Source organism: Manis javanica, chromosome 2, assembly GCF_040802235.1.
Source record: "Manis javanica isolate MJ-LG chromosome 2, MJ_LKY, whole genome shotgun sequence".
Lineage (NCBI taxonomy): Eukaryota > Metazoa > Chordata > Mammalia > Pholidota > Manidae > Manis > Manis javanica.
In genome coordinates, this window is record NC_133157.1 from 12,287,172 (window position 1) to 12,308,857 (window position 21,686).

The following is a 21,686-nucleotide window of genomic DNA, read 5'->3' on the forward strand; positions in this document are numbered from 1 at the left end:
TGGTTTCCGGGCCATTGTTCTTCCTGAGGAACTCTAAGCCCAAAGTGAGGAGCATGAGCGACTTTGCCAGCCTCCTACCTTATCCCTCTGACCCGGCCTCCCTTGCTGGGTCTGGGGGCCTATGTGGCTGGGAAAGGGTCTCAGGTCTCTCAGTCAAGCAGGCGCAGGGCAGAGCAGAGGCGGTTAGGAGGGCACCCACAGTCACCTTGCACTTCTCTTGCCCCACCCCCACAGGTCTGCGAGCCCAAATCTGTCTTGAAGGCTCGCTGCTGGAGCCGAGAGCCTGTAACAGGGACCGGCACACTGCAAGCACTTGGGAAAATAAACATTTTGGCTGAACAAATAGCATGCAGTAAGGAGGAGGCTACACTCCACCTTCTGCCTCTGACCCTGAACCAGAAGAGCAAGATCAGGGCCGGGGCTGGGTCAAACCAGAAAGCGGAAGAGCCAGACGGTGGCGAAGGAGCCCAGTTCTAGAGCCAGCTGGGCCTGGGCCCTGACCGGGCGCTGGCCCCTGGAGGGCGTGTCAGCTGACCACCCTGAGTCTGGGCTTCCTCGGTGTTGAAATGCAGATGACACCCCCTACTTCATATTCTTGGGGTGAGAATAAATGAGAATAAAATGTGTAAGATTGGCACACAGTCAGTGCGCCCCTCCCTAGATGCTCTTCAGCATGGCTGCCACCTCTGCAGTGGAGGCAGTTGTTTGATCTGTGGTCGGGAACTGAATGCTGCACCCCCTGGGGCTGGGGTTGTGTATTTCAGGAGAGCAGCCTGGAAAAGGCAGTGCCTGAGCCACGGGGTGGGGGTGGAATGAAGCATTGGTGGTGAAAAGTCTAGACAGCGACAGGCCCCAGGGATCCGGTGGGAAGTCTCATCCTGCACCTTCTAGCACATCCACTGGAGGCCAGGAGGAAGGTCACTTCAGTGTTGTCTCTGCTTTGGGGATTAGGATGAAAAGAGATACATAGCAGGCAATTTGGAAAAAGAATTTTATTAGCTTCATGAGAAACAGCTGCCACAAGTCAAGACCAGATGGAGACAGAGCTCTGGTGGCTCCCAACCCATGGCCTGCAAAAGGCCCCCTGTCCTCCTTACGTTCTCAACCAGGGTCTTAGTTGGGGTCCCCACCTCCTTACCCTCCTCACCGCAGGCACAGATTCAGGCAATGCATTCTTATTAGACATTGGAGTCTCCTGCTCTGTGGGTTATCTCACTGAACAGGAAAATGAATCAAATCAACATCCTGGACTTTCAGATCAGGACTGATCCGGCATGGGAGCTGCTGTTCTGGATCAGCAACCGGGAGCACAACATTCTGGTTGTGCCGCCAATTAGAAAGTCAACTTCTGGAGAGCCAGCCAGCATTCTAAAATGAAAAATAAGAACCCCCAACTCTCTAGATGATTTCATCAAGAGTTCCACGTTCTAGAACACCTGTAATCAAAGTCAACATTCCAAAAATCCGACATTCTAGGTGGTCCACCAGGAACCCGGTGTTCTGATATGCCAACTGAGAACCACTCCTAACATTCTGGATGGCTAGCCAGGCATTCAGCATTCTAGAATAACAAAAAGACCACAGTGTTCCAGATAATGGATGAGAGACGCAAAGTTCTAAATGTCAACCCTGACACTCTTGACACCGAACCAGAAACCCAGCGTTTGAGGCTGTCAGCCCTGGCCTCGGCATCCTGAAATGCTCAGCACAGAACTCTGCCCTCCACAGTGCTGCTGCCCACCCCTCAGAGCTCTGTGGACGGCCCCACAGCAGGCCTGTTACCCTGGTGGGGCTTGGGCACACGGAAGGAAACGTAGGGACAGGTCTTGGTGTTGAGGCAGACCAGCTTTTTCAGCGTGGCAGTCTTGACAATGTTGAAGCCCATCTCGCCCCCAAATGTGCTCGGCTTCCAGTACTCCGGAGAGCAGATGGGGTTCCCCAGGAGGCCCTTGAGGGAAAAGGGGGCCCCGATTTCTATCATACTCTCCCCAAAGATGGAGTTCGGATGGCATTTCTCGAGAAGCAGCCCCGGGTAGAACTCCAAAGCATCAATGTCTCCATATAGCTCCTCCAGTTCAGCTGCCATCTCCTTCTCTCCTACAAGGGAGGGAAGCTACAGTCAGAGTCGGTGCCATTAAGGTGAATCTGGGATGGAACCTTCTAGGCCCCTTTTCTGAGAAGAATAAGTGACTTCAGAAGAGCAATTAGAGCAACTGAGAAGCACATGCCCTACAATCTGGCCTGGCCGATCAACCCCTCTCTAGGGCCACCTCCAGGGACGGAATTCACCACTGAAGGAATCAAGGGCCTGGGTCTACCACCAAAAACCGTGTGACACTGAGCAGCTCATCTCACTTCTCTGCCCCAACTACCTGGTCATTACAGCACAGAGAAGCCACCCATCTTGCACCCTTGTAGGCACATTTCAAGGTTGTATGCTGGTCCAAACACCTTCATTCTGCTGGAGCTCAGAGATGTCATGTCACTTGCCCAAGCTCACACAGAGATTTGTTACAATGTTCTTTTCCCTTCTGGCCTGTCACCAGAGATTGAAGAGTGACCAGGATTGCTGTTCGAGGATTATGGGGAACTCACTCCCTCCTCTGTGAGCCCCCTATGTTCACAGACAGTGACCAAGGGGAGACAGACATTGAGCTTCCCAACCACATCCTCAAATCCGCCCTCCGTAGTGCACTAGCACAGTCACGGATCATGTCACACCCCGACTGAAAACTTCCTGTTGTCACAAGGGTTCCCGAACTCTTGGCTAACAGCAGAGGATCCATGTAATAAAATAATCAGACTAAATTATAATTGTATTATGTTATAATTATAGTATCTATAATATACTGACTTTAATACATTATGATATATATTTATATAAAATACACATACATACAGATTCTTGGGTACCACCCAGGCCTACTGCACCAGAATCTCTGAGAGAGATATCTGGGATTTGGTATTTTTAATAATTTTTCTAAATGATTCTTAGGCTGCTGATTTATAAATAGGTATTTAGGAACTACTAGACAGAATAAAACCCAAAACCTTTAGCACTGAATCCAAAATTCTAACATTTTGGTCCTATCCCTTCATGACTAACTCGTCCCCCCAACATGGACAACATAAGCGCCTTGTGCTGACCACACCTACAACTTACCCCCAGTCATTCTTTGTGACCTCTGTGCCTTTGTACTTTCTGTTCCTCAACCTAGAATGCGGTTCCCACTATTCTCCACTCAGAAAATCCTTATTTATTCGTCAAACCCATCTTCTCTTGCCAAGCAGCCTATGTGCCAACCCTCGCCACCCCCAGCACGCACGCCTTATAACTTCCACAGCCACAGGGCTGGTCACATGTGTGGCCCCACTGTGCTCCTGCAGCGTCTCCCTCACTTGCTTACAAGTCCCTCAAGGGCAGGAAAGCAGCTGCTCACCTGTGAGCTCCTGGAAGGAGGTGTAGGGTTTCAGGCCGAACCTCTTGCGGTACTCATTGAAGGGTTGCAATCGCAGCTCTCGCGATTCCTTGATGACTTCCACAGCCACATGCAGTACGTGGTGGTCCATGTTCCTACCCCCACCGACCTGCCAGGAGGTAAACACACGTGTGGTCTGAGGGCCAGGCCACACTGTCTTGGGGAAGCACTTCAGGTCAGGAGTCCTTTCTGCGCGAGGACCAAGAGCACGGCTCAGCCTAGCAGCCATGGTGCTGGGCACCCAGTCCTAGTCTGCCTCTGTCCTGCTCCCTCAGGGACCCTCTCTGAGACTCAACTTCCTCATCTTTAAAGTGTGGAGTGGGCCAGAAGGATCTCTCTAATGGCTCACCAGCCACACTGTCCCCCAATTCTTTGAATTTAGGTGACAACCCCCAACATCCTGTTAAGGAAGGTTCTAGAACTATTAGGTTCAGCAATGAGGCCTCTGCAAAGGAGATGGCCAGCATGGCCATGGCCAAGAGCTGAAGCAGAAGGAAAGGGCATTCCAGCTCTGGAAATGAAATTTGGAGGGGCAGAAGGGTTTGTGAAGCAGCAAATGATAGAATCCAAAGAATGGACAAATATTAGTTCTGGGGGCCAAAACTTATGGCTTTCCTGAGAGATTTTTTAAATTATGCCTGACAGAACTGACATGCATCTGCCATTTTCTCCAAGTCAGTTCTTATCAGAGAACAGAGATGTTTAATCTTTTAAGGGATGCTGTTAAGAAACCTATTTCTATTACTTTCTATTCTGTGAATCACAGCATTGAGATTCAATAAATATTTCTTGAGCATCCAGTATTCAAGAGTGAACCCCCAGTAACCAACCACCACCAGGAAAGTAACCGGGAGCCACACAGAACAGGGACTCACTCCATTCAGACCAGACAAAGCCACTCACAGGAGCACAGTCTGCTCCTTCTCGTCCCTTCTGCCAAGCCTCCTGGGGAGCAGAGGGGCCAAAAGATGGCAAGGAGAGAGCTAAACTCTTGCCATGAAAACTATACTATATACAGAGATTTAGCTTGACTAAGCTTGGAGTATAACTCCAAGACCAAGGGTTGGAGTAATATCCTAAAAAAGGAGAGAAAACAGTTCCAAGCCCAGATAACCCAACAAGATCAAGAAGGCCCCAGGAAGTTAAGGAGTGTTGGTCAAAAGAAAACTGTATTGCTCGGGGTGAACTGATAATGTCAATGTTTAAAAAAGGGTTCTGTTTAGATGGAACAAGTATAATTGGGTGGGAAAAAAGGAAAAATATGGTTGGGTGGAATTATGTATCTTAGAACTAAACTAGTAGAAGCTGGTGCCAATCTCAGCTCGTTGGTATGTTGAAGTCCTAACACCCAGCACCTGTGACTTGACCTTCCTTGGCAATGATTGTAATCAAGTTAACATGAGGTCACACCCATTTGGATAGGCCCTAGGCCAATGACTAGTGTCCTAATAAAAAGAGAAAACAGAGGCCCAGAGAGAATTCCCTGTTTAAGGGATGCTTCTAAGCTGAGAAACACTGAGGATTATCGGTAGCCACCACCAGAAGCTATGAAAAGACATGGAACAGATTCTCCCCTGCAGTCTTCAGAGAGAGCAGGTCCTGCTGACACCTTGATTTCAGACTACCCGCCAGTAGAAATGTGAGGGAATAAATTTCTGCCATTTAAAGTCTTGCAGTTTGTGGTCCTTTATGGCGGCCCTAGAAAATGAACACAGGGACCTTGGGCAGATGACTTGGTCAGTCTCAGTTTCTCACAAGCAAAAATGGGGAAGGTAAGAGCATTAACCAGCTATGGTTGTGGTGAAATAAGTGACATAAAGTACACAAAGCAGTTGTCACAGCGGTAACCACCAAGACAGGGGGTCACATGCTACCTCCCAAGACAACAGCCAGGGGAATCCCTGTTTTACCACTTCTCACACCAGCTTCCATACCCTGAAAGTCAACACACTTCTACTGCTCTTCCTCTTTGTGCCGAGTATGGCACCGGGGCTCTTCACACCACACCACGACCATCCCCTGAAAATGCACTGGAAACCATACAGCCCCACGCAAAAGCTATTGTCTCTGTTTGTGTGTGTGTCCCACAGAGAGCAGAGGCCATGCGCCAGCCAGCTGCTGCCCACTGGTGACGGCACATGCTGGTGCCAAATTACCAGGGGGAAGCCTTGTCCACCTGGCACCACTACCTCATGACAGGGCTTGGGGGTGCAGGTCAGAGAGAAGATCAGAGAGAAGCAGGGGAGGTAGGGAGCTGGGCCTGGGTGAAGGAGAGAGGGGCTTCTGGACGTGAGGGAAGGGAGAATGAGAAGGGAGTGGTTAGGAATTCCAGGGGGAAAGGCCCCATGCTTTTGCTAGGCTGCCACAACACAGCGCAACAGACTGTTGGCTTGAACCACTGACATTCATTTCCTCACATTTCTGGAGGCTGGAAGTCCAAGCTCGAGGTGTCAGCAGGGACGGTTTCCTTCCCAGGACTCTCTCCTGGACCAATCGGTGGCTGCCTTCTCTGCGTATCTTGCCTGTGCATGTCTAATCCTACTCTTCTCTTCTTAAAAGGACACCAGGCAGAGTAGGGCTCACCCGATGACCCCATTTAACCTTAATTACTTCTTGAAAGACCCCATCTCCAAATACAGCCACATTCTGAGGTACTGGGGGTTGGGGCTCCAACACATGAGCCAGGGAGGCAGGCTATTCAGCCCCTAACAGAGCTCTATGACTTCATAAAGCCCTGCTCTGTGCAGGCACTTTCACATATACCACCACACACTGAAAGTCCTCCGGGTCCTCAGACTGCCTGCCCTGACCTCCAGGCCTTTGCCATGCTGTCCCCTCCATCTGGAGCACCATCACCCCCATCAACACCGCCTCTTTCCCTGGGAGACACTGGTCATCTTTCAGGTCTCTGCTCACACATCACTTCCTTACCCACATCCCCCAACACTGGGTGAGCAGCCCCTCGCCAAGTTGCCAGAGCACCACAGGCTTTCTGTGCTGTGGTTCCTAATGTGCTCTTACAGTTCTGGTAATATCAGAAAAGCACCTGCCCAACACCTACAGAGTTCTCACAGGATGTCAGCTGCTATACGACTATCGTTCCACTCTAGGGCACAGGAACCAAAGGCCAAGGACCCGAGAGCCACAGGGTTCTTGCTCACTGCCATATTCCCAGCACCTAGAGCAATGCCCACTATTGCTGAATGAACAGGAGAACAAGAGAACAAATGAGGGAATGCTCACCACCGCCCTGCGGGAGTGACACCATCCCCATTTTACAGAAAGGAAGACTGGGATTTGCACTGGGGTCTGCTGGATCCCAGAGCCTACCCACCCTCACCAGTGCTCCCCTGAGGCTTACCCGGCCAGCACTCTGGCGAGAGAAGGCGTCCACCAGGGCCTCGACCCCATAGTCCACCAGCATGGAGGTGTTGAACAGGAACTGCTCATAGCTGTACTCCTGGGAGCCCACCTTGAAGGTGTCGGGCATGAGCGGGTGCCAGTGGTAGAGGTGGTTGAATTCCGTGGCGATGCGGTTGCGGTACTGGAACTGGGCGCTGAACAGCAGCTCCGGGTCAAACTTCAGCTGCAGGAAGTAGCCACTCAGCTGTTGCACATACTCCTCGATCACGATCTTGATGGTCTCCCCTGGGAGGGAGGATTGGGAAGCGGGTGAGAAGCACAGCGATGCAGCTCCCAGCTTCGGAAGCAGAGCAGTACGTGAAAAGTGCTGACTTTCCGCTCCTTCACTGTTGCTGTGGTGGTTTAATTTTCTTTGGCCACTTTCACTTTGTCTTCTGTAAGGGGGTAGGAAAATGAAACTTCCTGCCCAGATAGGACGGGAAACTTTCTGTCTCCGACGTCCCAGGACGGCAGCCACTCCCAGGGCTCCAAACAGAGGCTGTAGGCCCAGCTCAGCAGGCCAAGCAGAGGAAGTATCCCAGAGCTGGCTTTGTGGCCTTTGGGTGACCACCCTCCCACAGCCGCCACAAGGGATGGGCAAGCAGAGGCTGACTTAACGCGGACTCACAGCGCGCCGACCCCCCTAGTGGTGGGAGGGCTTTGCAAAGGCCAGTCTGGGAGCTGCTGTGGACATGAAGTGAGCCCAGTCCCACATGTATTTCTTCCACATTCTCCCATCAGGATTCTTATGAACTGATTTTGCCTCCTCTGTAACCAGCTATGAAGCAAAGAGCCAGGGAAGAAACAAACCTAACATTCCATAACAACATGAAAACTGCTCAACCTGATACTGGTATTTTAGCTAGTTAGCCATTCGCAAATTGATCTAGAGCCACTGGATCGATTTGCAATCAGCAGGCCTGGGCCCATATCCTGGCTTCAGCATTTCTAGCCACCTGACATTGGGCTGTGTTACGTATTTTCCTCCTTATCCGTAAAACGTGTACTCTAATAGCATCAGTAACATAACATTCACGGGGGTGTGGAGCCGGGCGGACAGCAGATGCTTGACACAGGGTCTGGCATAATAGGGTGTCAATACCCGTAGGCGAGAAGTAAGAAGTGCTAAGTGTAGGCATTGGGGACAAAGGATCCAGCTGAGCCTTGAACCCCCTCCCCACACTCAGGAGAGAGCGTCCTTGTGATACAGTGAAGTAGCAAGAACTTTGGTGGCCACCAGACTGGTTCAAGTCTCCCTCTGCTTAGTGGCCTTGGAGAATTCACTTAACATCTCTGAATCTAAATTTTCATACAAAGGTATTCGTGTCTGGACCATAAGGTCATTGGAGGTGGTAGATGAAGCACTAGATGTACAGATTCATCACCTGTGGTCACAGCTCCATCACCAGTCAGCATGCTGCACAGCCTCTAGCCACAGACCTGCCCTCTCTGGTCAAGTTCTCTGTAATTCTGGGACTTCAGAACCAACCCCTTCTCCTTTAGGCTCTTCCTATCCCCGAGAGGATATCTCTCCTAGACTCCAGTGAATCAGGCACTATAATTTGGCCCAGCCATGCCCAGTGATGCCCAGAGGCTGGTGACTCACTGGTGACAGTCTGGACAGGAGTATCAGAGGCCAAGCTCCCAGGCAGGAAACCATCTGACATTTTAGGCTGCAGACTCACCCCAGAGGGGACGCAAAAATATCCTGTCCTGAGTCACCCAGAAGCTACCAAACTCCGAGAGGGCAGATACACGCAGGGCAGGAAACATGAGGATTCCCAAAGTCTGGGCAAGCTGGGATTTGACCTTCACAGGCTGGGGATGTCATTGTGTGCATCTGGGGGCAGGACAGTGGGGCAACTGAGACATGGGGGGTGCTAACCAAATTTGCTGCAAGTCACCAGCTAATAATCAACCATCACAGTCATCCATTTTCTGAAGGTCATTCACTATCTCAACAAATCCTTAACCACCATCATTATCCCCAGTGGCCAGATTTGGAAGCTGAGGCTAACACAGGGGAAGGGGCCCTGCTCAAGGTCTCACAGTTAGTAAGCAGACGCCCTAGGATTCTAATCCCAGCTCTCTCCCCAAGCCCTCCACCCGCCTGCTTCTCAGGATGGAGGGTATGACCTTCCAGGCCAGGGTTGGTCTGGAGTCCTCACCGATGAGGATAAGGCGGGCTGTCTGGAAGAGCTGCTCATCGCCCCAGGTGGGGTGCTCAGCCTTCAGCAGGTCACACACGCGGTTGTGCTCACGCAGCCAGATCGTGGCATAGAGCATGAGCCCAGGCAGCAGCCCGAACACCTCCTGGCCCACGGCCATCTGGCTCTGCGGCGGGACGCCCTGTGGGTAGTGCATCAACACAGGCGCCTCTTCCACGGATGGCGGGTACATCTCTCCGTCCAGCACCTACAAGAGGGGGCCACCTGGCAACCTCGGGACGGAGCAGGGGGCCTGCCCCTGCCACAGCTGCCATGCCCCCTCCTCCTACCTGCAGCTGCCCCTACCTCGCAGGGCACCTGCCCACCCTCCCTAACCGAGGACTGTTGATTCTGCCTCCTAAACCCCTCTTTAAAAGGGGCCCTTCTACTTTATCCCCACTCCCACCCTCCAATTCCAGCCCACCCTCATCCTCCACCGTGACCCCTCTCCCAAGCGGCTCCCTCTGCCTACTCCGGCCCCCAAGCAGTCCGTCCCCAGCACCGCAGCCAGAGCAATCCTGCACAGACCCCAGATCTACTACCAGGCCCTCACTTAAGCCCCTTCCAAGTCCTCTCTGCTCCTGGCAGAAATCAGAAATCCTAAACGCATGTGCAGATGTCTCCCCCTCCCCTGCAGGCATTCATCCCTTCTCTCCCCCCATCCCTCCCTTCCTCCTGGTCCCTCAAGCTGCTCTCCCAGGCAGGGGCGCACTAACCTGGGAAGCCCTTTCCCCTTCCTGGCCTCCCTAACTCCTCCCGGTGCTGCTGCAATGGGGTGGGCTCCCAGCTTCCCAGGGAGGCCTTCTCCAGCCTCTGAGGGCTCCCCTGGCTTTTCCCTGGGGGCAGCTCTGCACTCAGTCAGGAGGTGTGTCCTGAGGGCCTACCATATGCCGAGGACTGTTCTCAGGCCTAGACACCCAGCAGTGAGCTTGTGTTGTGCCTTATGTTTGTTAAGGTTTGCACAGTTCTTGTGGAGGCCACTAGCCACTTGTGGCACAAATGCGACCGTGTGAATGAAGAACTGAATTTTTAATTCTTTTTAATTAGACTTACATGTTAAACCTGATACTTCAACCACTGGGAAATCTTTAAGTACACTCAGAATGACAGGAGCCCATGAATCTACTTTTTCAACTCTATTTTATGAAATTTAAACACAAATCAGGTATCTCGGATGAAAAATCTGGCATCCAAATTGAGATGCGCTCTGAGTATAAAACAGACATCAGATTTCGAAGATTTACCATGAAAACAAGACTGTGAGGTACTTTATTAGTAATTTTTGTACTGGTGACATGTCGAAGTGATAATATTCTGGACATATTGGGTTAAGTAAAATACACTGTTAAAATCAATTTTACCTGTTTCTTTTACCTTTTTTAAAGCAGCCACAAAAAAATTTAACTGCATATTTGGTAAGGGTTGTATTTCTACTGGACAGCACTAGTTCAGACAGAAAGTCCTCAAGGAACTGGCATCCTAATATTTATATCTGTGGTGCCAACGGGCTATGAGTTCCTGGAGGACAGAGCCCATTAGCTGTCACGGTCACTGCTCAGTCACTGGGGCCAGGCACATGGTAGTGCCCGATTAATATGGTGAAATAATTAAATGAACAAATGCAAACCGAGCTATCTGCTATGGAGCCCTCAAACCTACCTCCCAGGAAGGTAGGAAAGGCCAGGTCTGCTCCCGTCTGCTTCTCTTGCCTGGCACCTTCCCCAGGAGTTGCCGTCTCTCCTCCTTGCACTAGGCTCCAGCTCCTGCAGCTGGCCCTCCCAGGACACCACCCACGAGCCCCAACGGCTTCTGCAGGGTGAGACTCTGGCAGGCCCTGCCCACAGCCCCTTCCCCAAGCCCAGCACTACCTGGTACTTGAGTTTCCCATCCTTAAAGAGCCGCAGGTGATACTGACGTTCCAGATTATCTCCATAAATGTGGCCAAGGTCCACCTGAGGACAGAGAGAGGGTGCCTTCAGCTCCCGAGGTCCTGCCCCACCAGTAGTAACCTGCAAGTGCCAAATTAGGCCCTTCCTAGGTACTCACCCCATGGCCCAAGGCCTTGGTGAAGCCAGGGCCCATCTTGCCAGACGTTTTGAAGAACTGGTGGGTGAAGTGTTGTGCAAAGAAGGCAAACATCAGGTTGGTGCCTTGGGGGTCAGGTATAAACTTCCTCCTGAGCAGGAAACGGTGGCTCAGGAGCTGGGCATCTGGCAACTGCTTCTTCCCTGGTTGGGGAGAAGGGAAAAAACGGAGCTGCCTCCTGTCTGCATCTCCCTGTCGTAGGGCCTTCTGGGCTCACCAGACCAAACTGGTCCATGCAGGGAGCCAGAGCAGAACCACCTCCCTCCCACCAGGCAGCCCCTTGCAGCCTCTCTCCCAAAGACCCTAGAATTTATGGGTGAGACGACATGACACTTGAAATTTGCTTTGATATATTCCACAAAATGTAAAGTGAGAAGGGATAGGTCACAAATAAAACTGGCAAATTGCGGGCAAGTGTTAAGACTGAGAGATGGATACACAGGAGTTTGTTATACTCTCCTCTGGACATTTGGCTAACTGATTTGCTAACTGTGTGAACACAGATAAGTCATTTCATCTCTCTGAGGCCCAATTTCTTCATCTGTAATATAGGACAAATGAGAGCTATTTTATGCAGTGGATGTGAGAAGTGTGTACTATAATGTGAACGTAACTGAGAATTGGTGAGCTGGAATCTTTTCAACCAACAGTCAGTCAACTTTTTCAGTAAAAGGTCAGATAGGCAATATTTTAGGCTTTGCCAACATACGGTCTCTGTCACATCTGCTCAGCTTTGCTCAGCCATAGATGATACATAAATGAATCTGACTGAGTTCCAATGAAACTGAATATACAGAAACAGCAGTGGGCTGGAGTTTGCCAACCTATTTTAAATGATGCCAGTCTTTCCGTGCCCAGGGTAAAGACAAGTCATCTTGAAGCAAGTGTCTGTTATTATGAAAATAAGTATTAAGAGTCTTTCTTAATTACGTCAGTGCCAGATGAGTTGGTACCCAAGGCCCTCACAGAAAGGAGTAACTGAATTTTCATGTTCTGGAAAAGACATCCTTTCATAATTCCTCATGTGAGGCTCAGTGTTGAAGGTTCAAGATCAATAGAACTTCTCTGGATTGAGATGTCCAGCTGGTTTCCTCTGCAGGCAAGGATATCAAGCACCCCAAAGGGAACTCACCAAAAGGGAGTTGGAGGGAATGGTCTGTACCCCAGGACCTGGTATCATCACTCAGATTGACACTGAGCAAGGACTGGTTTCTGCAAAGCGTGGGCAGGAAGTTCTGTGAGAGCCAGCTACCCTGGCAGAATGGTCATGCTTTGGAAATCAAGGCTAATCATGGGAGTGCAAACCATCAGAGAAGTACCCTTGAGACCTAAGCAAGGACGTCTAGGCATGTGCAAGGTTCTGAGCCTAGAAAAGCACACAACCGCAGGCCTGCAGAAGACCAGTGTTCAACAGGGACACCATGTGGCCAAAACAGAGGAGACAGCAGTGGTGGACCTGTCCTCTCGTCCTCTTTGTACTTGCAGCAGAACTGGTGGCTCTGAACTGAATAAGCCCCTGGCATTTTCGAATAATCAAGAATGGAATGGGAAGAAGGCTTTCGGAGGAAGACCCTTGCTAATGAGACCAAGTGGAGTGTTGGACAACTAAAGAATAACTATCTGAATTACTACGTGTAACCCACACTGAAGAAGTGTGTCAAACTATTCACATTAGTAAAGAACAAACACAGAGTTGCACTCAATAAATAGCACACTATTCCTTCCTTCCTACATTACAACTTTTAAGTCACCCCCATCCCAGCAGGACCCCACTGAAGGCTCAGGCAGAGGTGCCCTGGAAATTTGGAAACACTAGTCTGATTCTGCCACTGACTCTCTGGGTGTCTTCAGGCAATACCCTCACCACCCTTTCCTGTCCTTCTTCCTTATCCCTGGTCTGGGGATGGCCTTGTCTTGCCTTGGTCTATCCATCTGTGAAAAGGGTCAGTAATTGCTCTTCTGCCTGCTTTTACCCAGAGAAGAACTAGGCATCTCCTGGGATCCCCAGACACAGCTCCCTGACCCCATCGCCATTACCTTTGGTCCCCAGGGGCGTGGGGCAGTCTTGGGGCACGGAGGGCAGAACTCGAGTATAATAGCTCACATTGGAGAAGGACTCCCAGCTGATGTAGTCATATGCTAGGTTGTAGGTCGGGGGGCTGGGAATAAGTTGAGAACGTGCTGCAGAGGGCAAAAATATCAGTGAGAAGGGGGCTCCCACCTCCAGTGACACCCCCATCCCCGCCTCTTCTTGGACTGCACTTGTCTCATGTGGCTTCCTAAAGTCTCCCCACCCACTGCTCTTATTAGAAGCTAAGAATTCCAAGAACGGGCAGGATTCCTTATCCCCCCAGAGCAGGGGGCCTGCGCCCACCCACCTGTGAGCACCAGCCGCATGAGCAGGTCACGGATGAAGGTGGCGTTGATAAACTCCCAGAACCAGCGCCCGTGCGTCAGCAGGAAGTGGAGGAAGGAGGGACTGGGCCGCAGCGAATTCCGGAGCCAGGTCCACAGCTCGGCTGCAGGGGCGGGAGCCACTCAGTCAGGGCCTGCTGGCGGGACCAGAAGTAGCCAGGGTGGAAGACGGGAACTGGGGAGGACAGCCAGGAGGGACTGAGGCAGGACACCTCGGGCAGGTGAGGATGGACCCCTGGGAGTGATGATGCTCATCGGAGCCCAAAGCAGACCTGAGGACAGAGGCCAGCCCCAGGAGCGGGGTCGGGCTGAGCAGTGAGGGCACGGCAGAGCCCAGAACAAGGGCGTGAGGTGTGCCAGCAGGGCAAGCTTGTGCCGGAGCCGGGTCAGGGAGAGGGTCAGAGGCCAGAGACCAGGGCCACATCCGGAGACGAGGCGGGCAGGGGAGGTCTCAAGGCACAAGCCCAGGAGAGCAAGAGGGGCCCCGGTCAGAAGGAGTGGGAGCAGGGGGCTCAGCTCACGGACGGTGCAGTTGGGGCCAGAATAGCCCGTGCGGGTGCAGTCACACTGGTACTGGTCAAGACCGAAGCGGACACAGATACCCTGGTGCTGGCATGGGTAGTGACAACAGGGGTTCACTGCGGGAGAGAAGCAGAGATCAGAAACCACTCCAGGTGACCTCTTGGCCCCCATCCTGGGCCAGAGGCATGGACTCAAGTCACAGCTGCTTTCCCGTAAGGGCCCCATCTGTCCCTACAGCCAGGAGCAGAAGGCCCCCAGGCCTGCCCTTCCAGGCCCAGCTTTAGCTCTCCAGCCAAGCCCACATCGGGCCCCAGGGGAAGTCTCCCTCCTCCCTGCTGCCACCAAAGGAGGGCTGGGGAAGAGTCCGGACCCCAAGCTGTGACACCCCGGCTAGGAAACAGCTGATAAGATGCTGCAGCCACAGGCTTCTAGAGCATTCGCTTCCTGCCGAGTCAGAGCCCAGCACCAAGGGCAGGGTTTGTGGGGTTCAGAAGATGGGTGAGGATGGAGGGTCCTCTGACCAGCCCCCAAGCTCCAGGCACCTGGACACTAGGGAGACAAGCTTGCCCGTCATTGCTGTTTCTGTGGCAGTGGGAGAAGAGCGGGTACTGTAATGCCCACTGGCAGATGGGAAACGAAGCCAGATGGGGGGAAACCCACACAGGGCAACCAGCAACTCACACCAGATCTTGCCCATCATCGCTGTTTCTGTGGCAGTGGGGGAAGAGCAGGTACTGTAATGCCCACTGGCAGATGGGAAATGAAGCCAGATGGGGGGAAACCCACACAGGCCACCCAGCAAGTCACACCAGATCAACCGCCCATCCCTTCACTGCCACCCACCCCCACAGACTCGGCAATCAAGTCCAAAGAAGAAGTTCCCCTGACCTCTGCACGCAGAGCGTGGGTGTGAGGGGGTCTCACCGCCTCAGCTCTTGCTCCTGAGGGCCCCAGCCTTGGCCCACGTCAGGGTGGAGTCTGGGCTCTAGGGCCCGAGGTCAGGGCAAAGGTCAGGGACCAAGGGAACAGGGGAGATGTGGCTGGGAAAACCTCCTGAGGGCAAGGGGAGCTCTGGTATCAGCTCCTTCCCCCTGGAGAAACCCCGCTAGGAGGTCCCTCCTTGTGTGCAACCCAGAGCCTGCTGACCACAGTCCCCTTGCTCAGATCTGCATGGCTTCAGTGATCCTTCAACAGCAAAAGTAGAGACTCCTCAGGGCGTGTTCAACACAGCTCGGGGAGGGAAACTGAGGCTCAGGGAGAGGGAGCAGCCTCGCCAAGGACAGAGAATGGAGCAGGGCCTCCTGCAGACCCAGGACTCTGGCCCTTCCCTGGTCTCACAAACAAAATGCCAGGCAAGCATACTTCCTGATCTGGACTCAGAGCCCACATCACTGGGAATGAATTCTTTGTGTAGATGACCGTCGGGGGTAAAGAGGGTAGCTACTGCAGGTCAGGCGTGGGAACTCATCTTAGGTGCTGGGCACACTGGGCATGAACCTGGACAAGGCCTGACCCCTCTAGTCTCAGCCTTTACACAGCATGGGGCCTGGGTATCAGGGTCCTCCTGGCCCCAGCCCCACCACACACACACATACACACGCACACATGCACACACACACAGGCAAGGAAGAAGAGAATCACAAGAATCATGCAAATAGTTTTGCCTAAGTTCTGGCAACTCCTCACAGCCCCACAATAGCATCTTTGTGGCCCCTGCAGGGGTACAGGAGGGTGGGGCCAACAGGAAGGAGGCTAGACAAACAGGGCTTATCAGGCTGACCCAGGCAGACCGGCACACAGGACCCAGCCTCCCCTCCCACAGCCACTGGCCCAGAAATGCCAGGGAGCCTGGGAACCATCCCCACAGCCGGCTCAGGGACCCAGAGCTCTCTTCGATGACCTCTGCTGTTCAGGGCACTTGCTTGCCTATGTGATTCACCTTCCGGGCAGCCCTAGAGGCACCCCCTGCCCCACTGCCCAGCTTCCGACCCTGGCACACAGTCCCTCTATCAGTGACAGGTCAGTCCTGCTGTTCAGCGGACACAGGGGCTAAAGCCCAGGCCTGCTCTAGGCTGTTTCCCCATCCCTACCCCAGCTGGGATCCTAACGGATCTCAAGAGGCCCTTCCAGCTCATTTGATGGCAGCCCCATCCCTTAGCCCCTAAGCCAAAAGTCTTCCTTTTCTCAGACAGCTGCTCTTCCCCTAACAAATTCCCCCCATCTCCCTGACTCATCTCACTGATCCTGTGCCTGGCCTCCACCAGAAAGCCTCCCTAAGTGTCCCGCATCTGGCTTCATGCTCCATCTCAACCTGCTCGTCTCCGCTGAAAGTCCCAAAGAGAGGGGCCACACCTTCCTGACTTTCTCCTCCCTAACACAGGCTGTGCACACAGCTGGGGCTCAACCCAAGCCCTGGAGAGATCCAGCCGCCTAGGGGATCGAGATACGGATCAACAAATGTTTGTGTAATTAATAAAATGCTGTGAGGAGCCTGGCCACTCCGAGCGTGGCCCTCATCTTCCCAGCCATCAGCAGCCGGCTCCTAAGCCTAGCTGGAGGCTTCCCGCTGCAGCCGGTGAGTCCTGCCCCAGCAGGCAGCGGAGCTGTGCCCATCTCTCTCCTGCCAAGAGACGCTGTGTGCGGAGCAAGCACAGGCTCCTCCCTCCCAGACCCGCTGTCCAACTCTCCCTCCCTCCTCCATGATCTTTCCATAAACACCAGCTGCCCCAGGGCAGGAAAAGTTCTCCCAGGCAAGGGTAACAGCTGCTTCTGGGCCCCAGGGTGTCAGGGTGGGCAGAGAGATGAGTCTCCCCTGAAGGGGCTGTCATGGCCTCAGGGTGGGGCAGGGGGAGCCAGAGCTCTAGCTGCCCACTCCACAGCCTTGCAGACCTACCACTCCATTGGCTGTGCAGCACTCCCTTCAGGGGTGGGGGAGACTAGCCGTGACACAGACGAGGAATGCATGGCACGGAAGGCAAGAGACGCACCCAAGCCCCACTGCTTCGAAGGTGCACATCCAAGACTTGGACTCCCTTCTCTTCCTCTCCCTTCTTCCTCCTCCTGGAGGCTCCCAGGCCTGCATTTGGGGAAGGGATGGGGAGGGAGAGTCCCTTTGATACACAGGTTGGGAATGACCCCAGGTGAGGTAGGTTTGTCTCCCGTCCTTTGAGGCGGACATGCAAATCCTAAATGAATGAAGCCAGGGCCTCAGAGGGATCACCATCCCCTGCTAAAGAGCTCTGGGAACTATTCACAGAGAAAGGCCTTCCTTCAGTCTAACTTACACCCTGCATGCTTTCATACCAGCCCAGTTCTGTGCTCACGGAGGACACGCTATACCATAAACCATCAAGGAAGAGAACCAGGGAGATGCAGGCACTGAATCTAATTCATCTTGAGTTCCTGCACCCAGCACAGGGCCAGGCACCCAAGCGGGTGTTGGGAAAAGATGTATCAGAGAGTGGCTGCTCTTTGCTGGCTGTGGGTCCTTGGGCAAGTCCCTTCCACCCTCCGGTGTTTTTCTGTGTATCCCAGGGAGGCGATGGGGGCAGATGGGCTCTCGGGAGGCCTCTTTCTGCATCCTGTTCTAGTCTGGGTGCGGCCAGTCTGTCTCCAATATCGCCTTTATTTGCATCAGTTTGACTCCCCACCCCACCTGTGGAGAACCCGCAACTTGCCCTCAGTGTCCTCAAGCCGCCCCAGAGGCAGGCCCAGGCCGTACTACTCGCATTCCCACAGACTAGGACTGTCCAGGACTGCCTGGCTCCAGAACTTTCTAGGGATTCAGGTAAGGAAATGTGCCCCCATCCAGGAGTCAGGGCTCTGGGCACAGTGGGGAACACCAAGTGCCCCAGGATGTGGAGGCAAGAGGAAGCAAGAGGGCCAGTTAAAGAGGCTGGACCAAAGATCTCCCTAAGAATAATATTTAAAGAAGCTCCAGAGGCTTGGCAGTTAAAGGGGAAAAAAGGGCCCTGACTAGTAAGAACTGGGCCCCAGCCCCTGCACCCAGCTGGGCCGGCAGCCAGAGGCCAGGCACCGCCACCCCAGACCCTGACAGCTGGGTCCACAGCTGGGAGAGCACAGCTGGAGAGGAAGCCCCCTCCCAGCCCACAGACCCAGCAGGTGCTGCAGATAGGAGGCGGCAGGCGGGAGGCCCTGGCACAGGCTGGGTGTCTGCCCCATGTGCCAGCGTTAACTGGCCTCGGGCCTCTCTGCCTGGCAAGAAGCTCTAGTTGCCGGGTCATGCCCTAGCCCTAGCCAAGGAGAGAGCACTAAGCCAAGTCCAGGGGTTGGAGGGCATGAACTTGAGCATTAAGGATCGTCGGGCACAGCCTTGCCCTCCAAGCCAGACTCCGTCTCTTGCCCTACACTAGAGGAGGAAGCAACATTCTCCCCTGCCACCTACCTCCTGCCTTCAGGTGGGTCTGTAGCCCTCATCTCCCAGGGGAGGGCCTTTGCGCCTTTGCCACATCTCTGTGGGCAAAACACAGGCTCTGGTTTGTGGAGCAGATGTGCAGGCATCCTGGACCTCAGTTCACTCAGAGCCTCAGGAGTGCTAAGTACTGCCTCCGCCCCTGCACCCGACTTGCCATCCATTTTCCCCTCGGCCCTTACAGCAGCCTCCTGAATAGTTTCCTGGCCTCCAGTCTCACCCCAAGTCCCCCCAGTCAGCCTCAGGCCCAGGTCTGCCCCCTGACCCTGCGTCAAAGGCCTTTGCCAGCCAGCACCTGCCTCTCGTCCTAGAGCTTCCTGGGCCTCCATCTGCCTCCCGCGGTGCAGGAGTCTAGGCTTCAGAGCCTGCATTGCTTCTGTCAGAAAGACCCTCGGAGTTTCACAGTAACATCTCACAGCACTTCCGCCCACTCACCTCCTCCTTCAGCATCCAGGTGGAACGTCACCACTTACAAGAAGCCTCCTGGGAACTGCTTCCTCCCCTGCACCCTGCACACCCCTGTGCATCCCTCAGTCATAGATGTGACCCTTTTGGATGACAGGCTGTTGGCATTTCTGTCTCCGGGTCAGTCTGTGAGCGACTCCCAGCTGTCTCCAGGCTCCAGCCAAAGGATAGCCCAAAGCAAGCCCTTGGGAAATGTTTGCGGAGTGGAAGAAAACAAGTGCCTTTAAACACTTTTGATATAAAGATAAGCAAAAAAGGCACAGGCTGTGGCCTACCGGGTGTCAGTGAGCAGACACAGGAAGGCAGGCGGGGTGGGCCCTGGGGGCCCTGGGGGCCTGGATGGGGCCACCAGAGGCCTCCAAGGAAGTGCTGTGCTGCTCCAGGGGCTGGCAAGGCGGGTCCCTGGGGCAGCCTGGTGAGCCCCAGCTCCGCTGCCAGGGTCTCAGACAGACGAGCCAAGCCCCTGGGCCTGAGCCCCCTTCTGTGGACTGGGTCTAACACAGCTCCCTGGCAGGGCTGCCACGAGCCCCAGGGAAGTGGCTCCGCACAGCTGGGCCTTACAAACCGTAAAATGCTGGCCCCCTGAGTCGTCCTCTTCTTCCCACGAACTAGGCCCTTGCTCACACCCACGTGCTGCCCGGAGCGCCCCCATCCTCTCCTTGGCTTCTGTGAGTGCCACCGACTCAAACCTTGCCCTCCGGGACACTTTAGATTCGCTGTCCACATAGACATCTTTCTCTGTCCTCTGAGCACCAAATCTCTAGAGCATCACAACAGGAAGGTCAGACCCCCTCGCCCACTCCCTTCCTCTCTTGCTCCCATTTAACAGATGGGAAATGGAGACCCAGAGAAGGATGGATCACACAACCAGGTGGAGGAAGCTCTGTCCGTGCCTTTTACACACACACACACACACACACACACGTGCGCACAAGCACACACAGAAGCAGTGAGCCAGAGGGTAGAGGAGCTGAATTCCTTCACCTGGAACGTGGCGGGCAAGGGTGGTGGAATTTTACAGAATCTGACCTTTCCCATCATCTTCCTGGTGATGAAACCAGGGTACATGGGGTAGGGGTGGGAGGAGGCAGAAAGGCCTCTCTGTGGAAAGACCTCGCCAAGTGCCTGGAGTCAGACACATTCAAGTTCAAACCCTGAGCCCCCCACGCGCCGTGTGAGCTTAAGGGAGTAAAGGCACCCACCTACCTACCTACCTGAGCCGCGGGGAACTGCTCTGCCCAGGAGCGAGCGACCGCAGAGGGGAAGGTTTAAGCCTCAGGGGAGGCAGCCCAGCTCCGGAAAAGCATTTCCACCCCCCGTCTTCCCAGAATGGCTGGTGTACCCGGGGTCCTCACCCAGGGAGATTTCCACAGGGGCTGAGGGTCCGGACTGGACAAGGTTAGAGGCCGGCCAAAGCCAGCCCGCTTTGCCCCCGGCGCCGCCTGCTCCCTCCGAAAGAGGCCCCCCGAGGAAACAGCGGAGCTCCCGGGGACGGAGGCTTGGACAGCTGGGGGCCCAGGACAGGTGAGGGGGCTGCAGAGGGGATGGCCCTTGTCCCCAGGCCGGCCCGGGATCCACTCGGCCACTGCCCCAGAAAAGAACCCGGCGGCGCCCCCGCCCAGGCCACCCCAGGGGGTCGTCGGGGAGCCCCCGTCCCACCCCCAGCCTCCGCCCCCGCCCCCGCCTCCCGGGCATCTTGGGCAGAAAGGGGAAGCTCGGCCGGCCGGAGGGGCGGGGAGCGCCGGCCGGGCCGCGGGCGGGTCTCCCGGGGGCCGAAGGGGCCGCCTACCCGGCGCCGGCGCCCGGGGCTCCGCGGGCAGCACCCGGGGCAGCAGCAAGAGGAGCAGCGGGACTCGGAGCCAGAGACACCGCCCTGCAGAGGGAGAGAGGGCCGGGCTGAGGCTGGCGTTCAAGGCTCTACGCGGCGGCACAGACATTCGTGGGGGGTCCCGGCCAGACTCACGGCTCATGGCGCCAGGAGGCTGGAGGGTGCGGGATCCAGACTGCCGGCCCCTTGGGTGCGTCTTTGCGCCGGAGCTCGGCCCGCCCCTCCCCACCCATTCCCCGGCTCCACCTCTCCAGCCATCTGTCACCTCGGCTGCTGCCCACTTCCTCTGCTCCCGTCCCAGCCAAGAACTGTATTAATTATTCTATGATTGCCACTAGGCGATGCTAAGCTGTTCACCCAAGACCCCCGAGGCACTTGAGCTTTCAAAGCCAGAGGGCGCCAGAATTGTGTCCATTTGGTAGACAGGAAACTGAGGCCCAGAGATGATGTGGTCATCCAGGGCCTGAGGTCACCCAGGGCTCCGGGGGCGACCTGAGAGCGTCTCAGGCCAGAAGGGCTGGTCTACCACACACCCATCCCCCCCGACAGGAAAGGGGGGCTGAAAGGGGCAGTGGAGGCTGGCCTGCACTTAGTCTCCTGGATGGGAAGCCCACTGCCCTCAGACAGATCCAACAGGAGGGATTGGCTTCCCCAGGGGCCGCCTCGGCCCTCTGAGGCCACGGGGTCTGTCTGAGCCTCTACTTCCAGAAACCCAGAGCACAGGCTCCCAGTCCAGGAGACCCAAGTACAGATCCAAACTGCAGCCTTCTAGCTGTGTCACCTCAGATCTGATACGCTCTGGTCCTCAGTATTATCATCTATAAAAGGGGCAGAATAATAAGACCCAACTC

At 54.6% G+C, this 21,686-nt stretch overlaps 1 protein-coding gene across 3 annotated transcripts; it reads right to left on the reverse strand.

Moving 5' to 3' along the window:
- Positions 1 to 977: 977 nt before the first annotated feature.
- Positions 978 to 21,073, reverse strand: PTGS1 (prostaglandin-endoperoxide synthase 1). Of its 3 annotated transcripts, XM_017673375.3 has the most exons (11): positions 20,971 to 21,073; positions 20,797 to 20,880; positions 14,110 to 14,226; positions 13,552 to 13,692; positions 13,211 to 13,354; positions 11,135 to 11,316; positions 10,957 to 11,040; positions 9,050 to 9,296; positions 6,841 to 7,127; positions 3,441 to 3,588; positions 978 to 2,097 (listed from the first exon to the last, which is right to left on the reverse strand). In XM_017673375.3, the coding sequence occupies exons 1-11, from the start codon at positions 20,975 to 20,977 to the stop codon at positions 1,745 to 1,747; spliced, it is 1,794 nt and encodes a 597-aa protein (XP_017528864.3). In that variant the 5' UTR covers positions 20,978 to 21,073; the 3' UTR covers positions 978 to 1,744. The 3 variants fall into 3 exon arrangements, with proteins under 3 accessions (XP_017528864.3, XP_017528854.3, XP_073081163.1); XM_017673365.3 differs by lacking the exon at positions 20,971 to 21,073 and having other exon boundaries at positions 20,797 to 20,964; XM_073225062.1 differs by lacking the exons at positions 20,797 to 20,880; positions 20,971 to 21,073 and adding an exon at positions 17,004 to 17,020 and having other exon boundaries at positions 13,552 to 13,722.
- Positions 21,074 to 21,686: the final 613 nt, after the last annotated feature.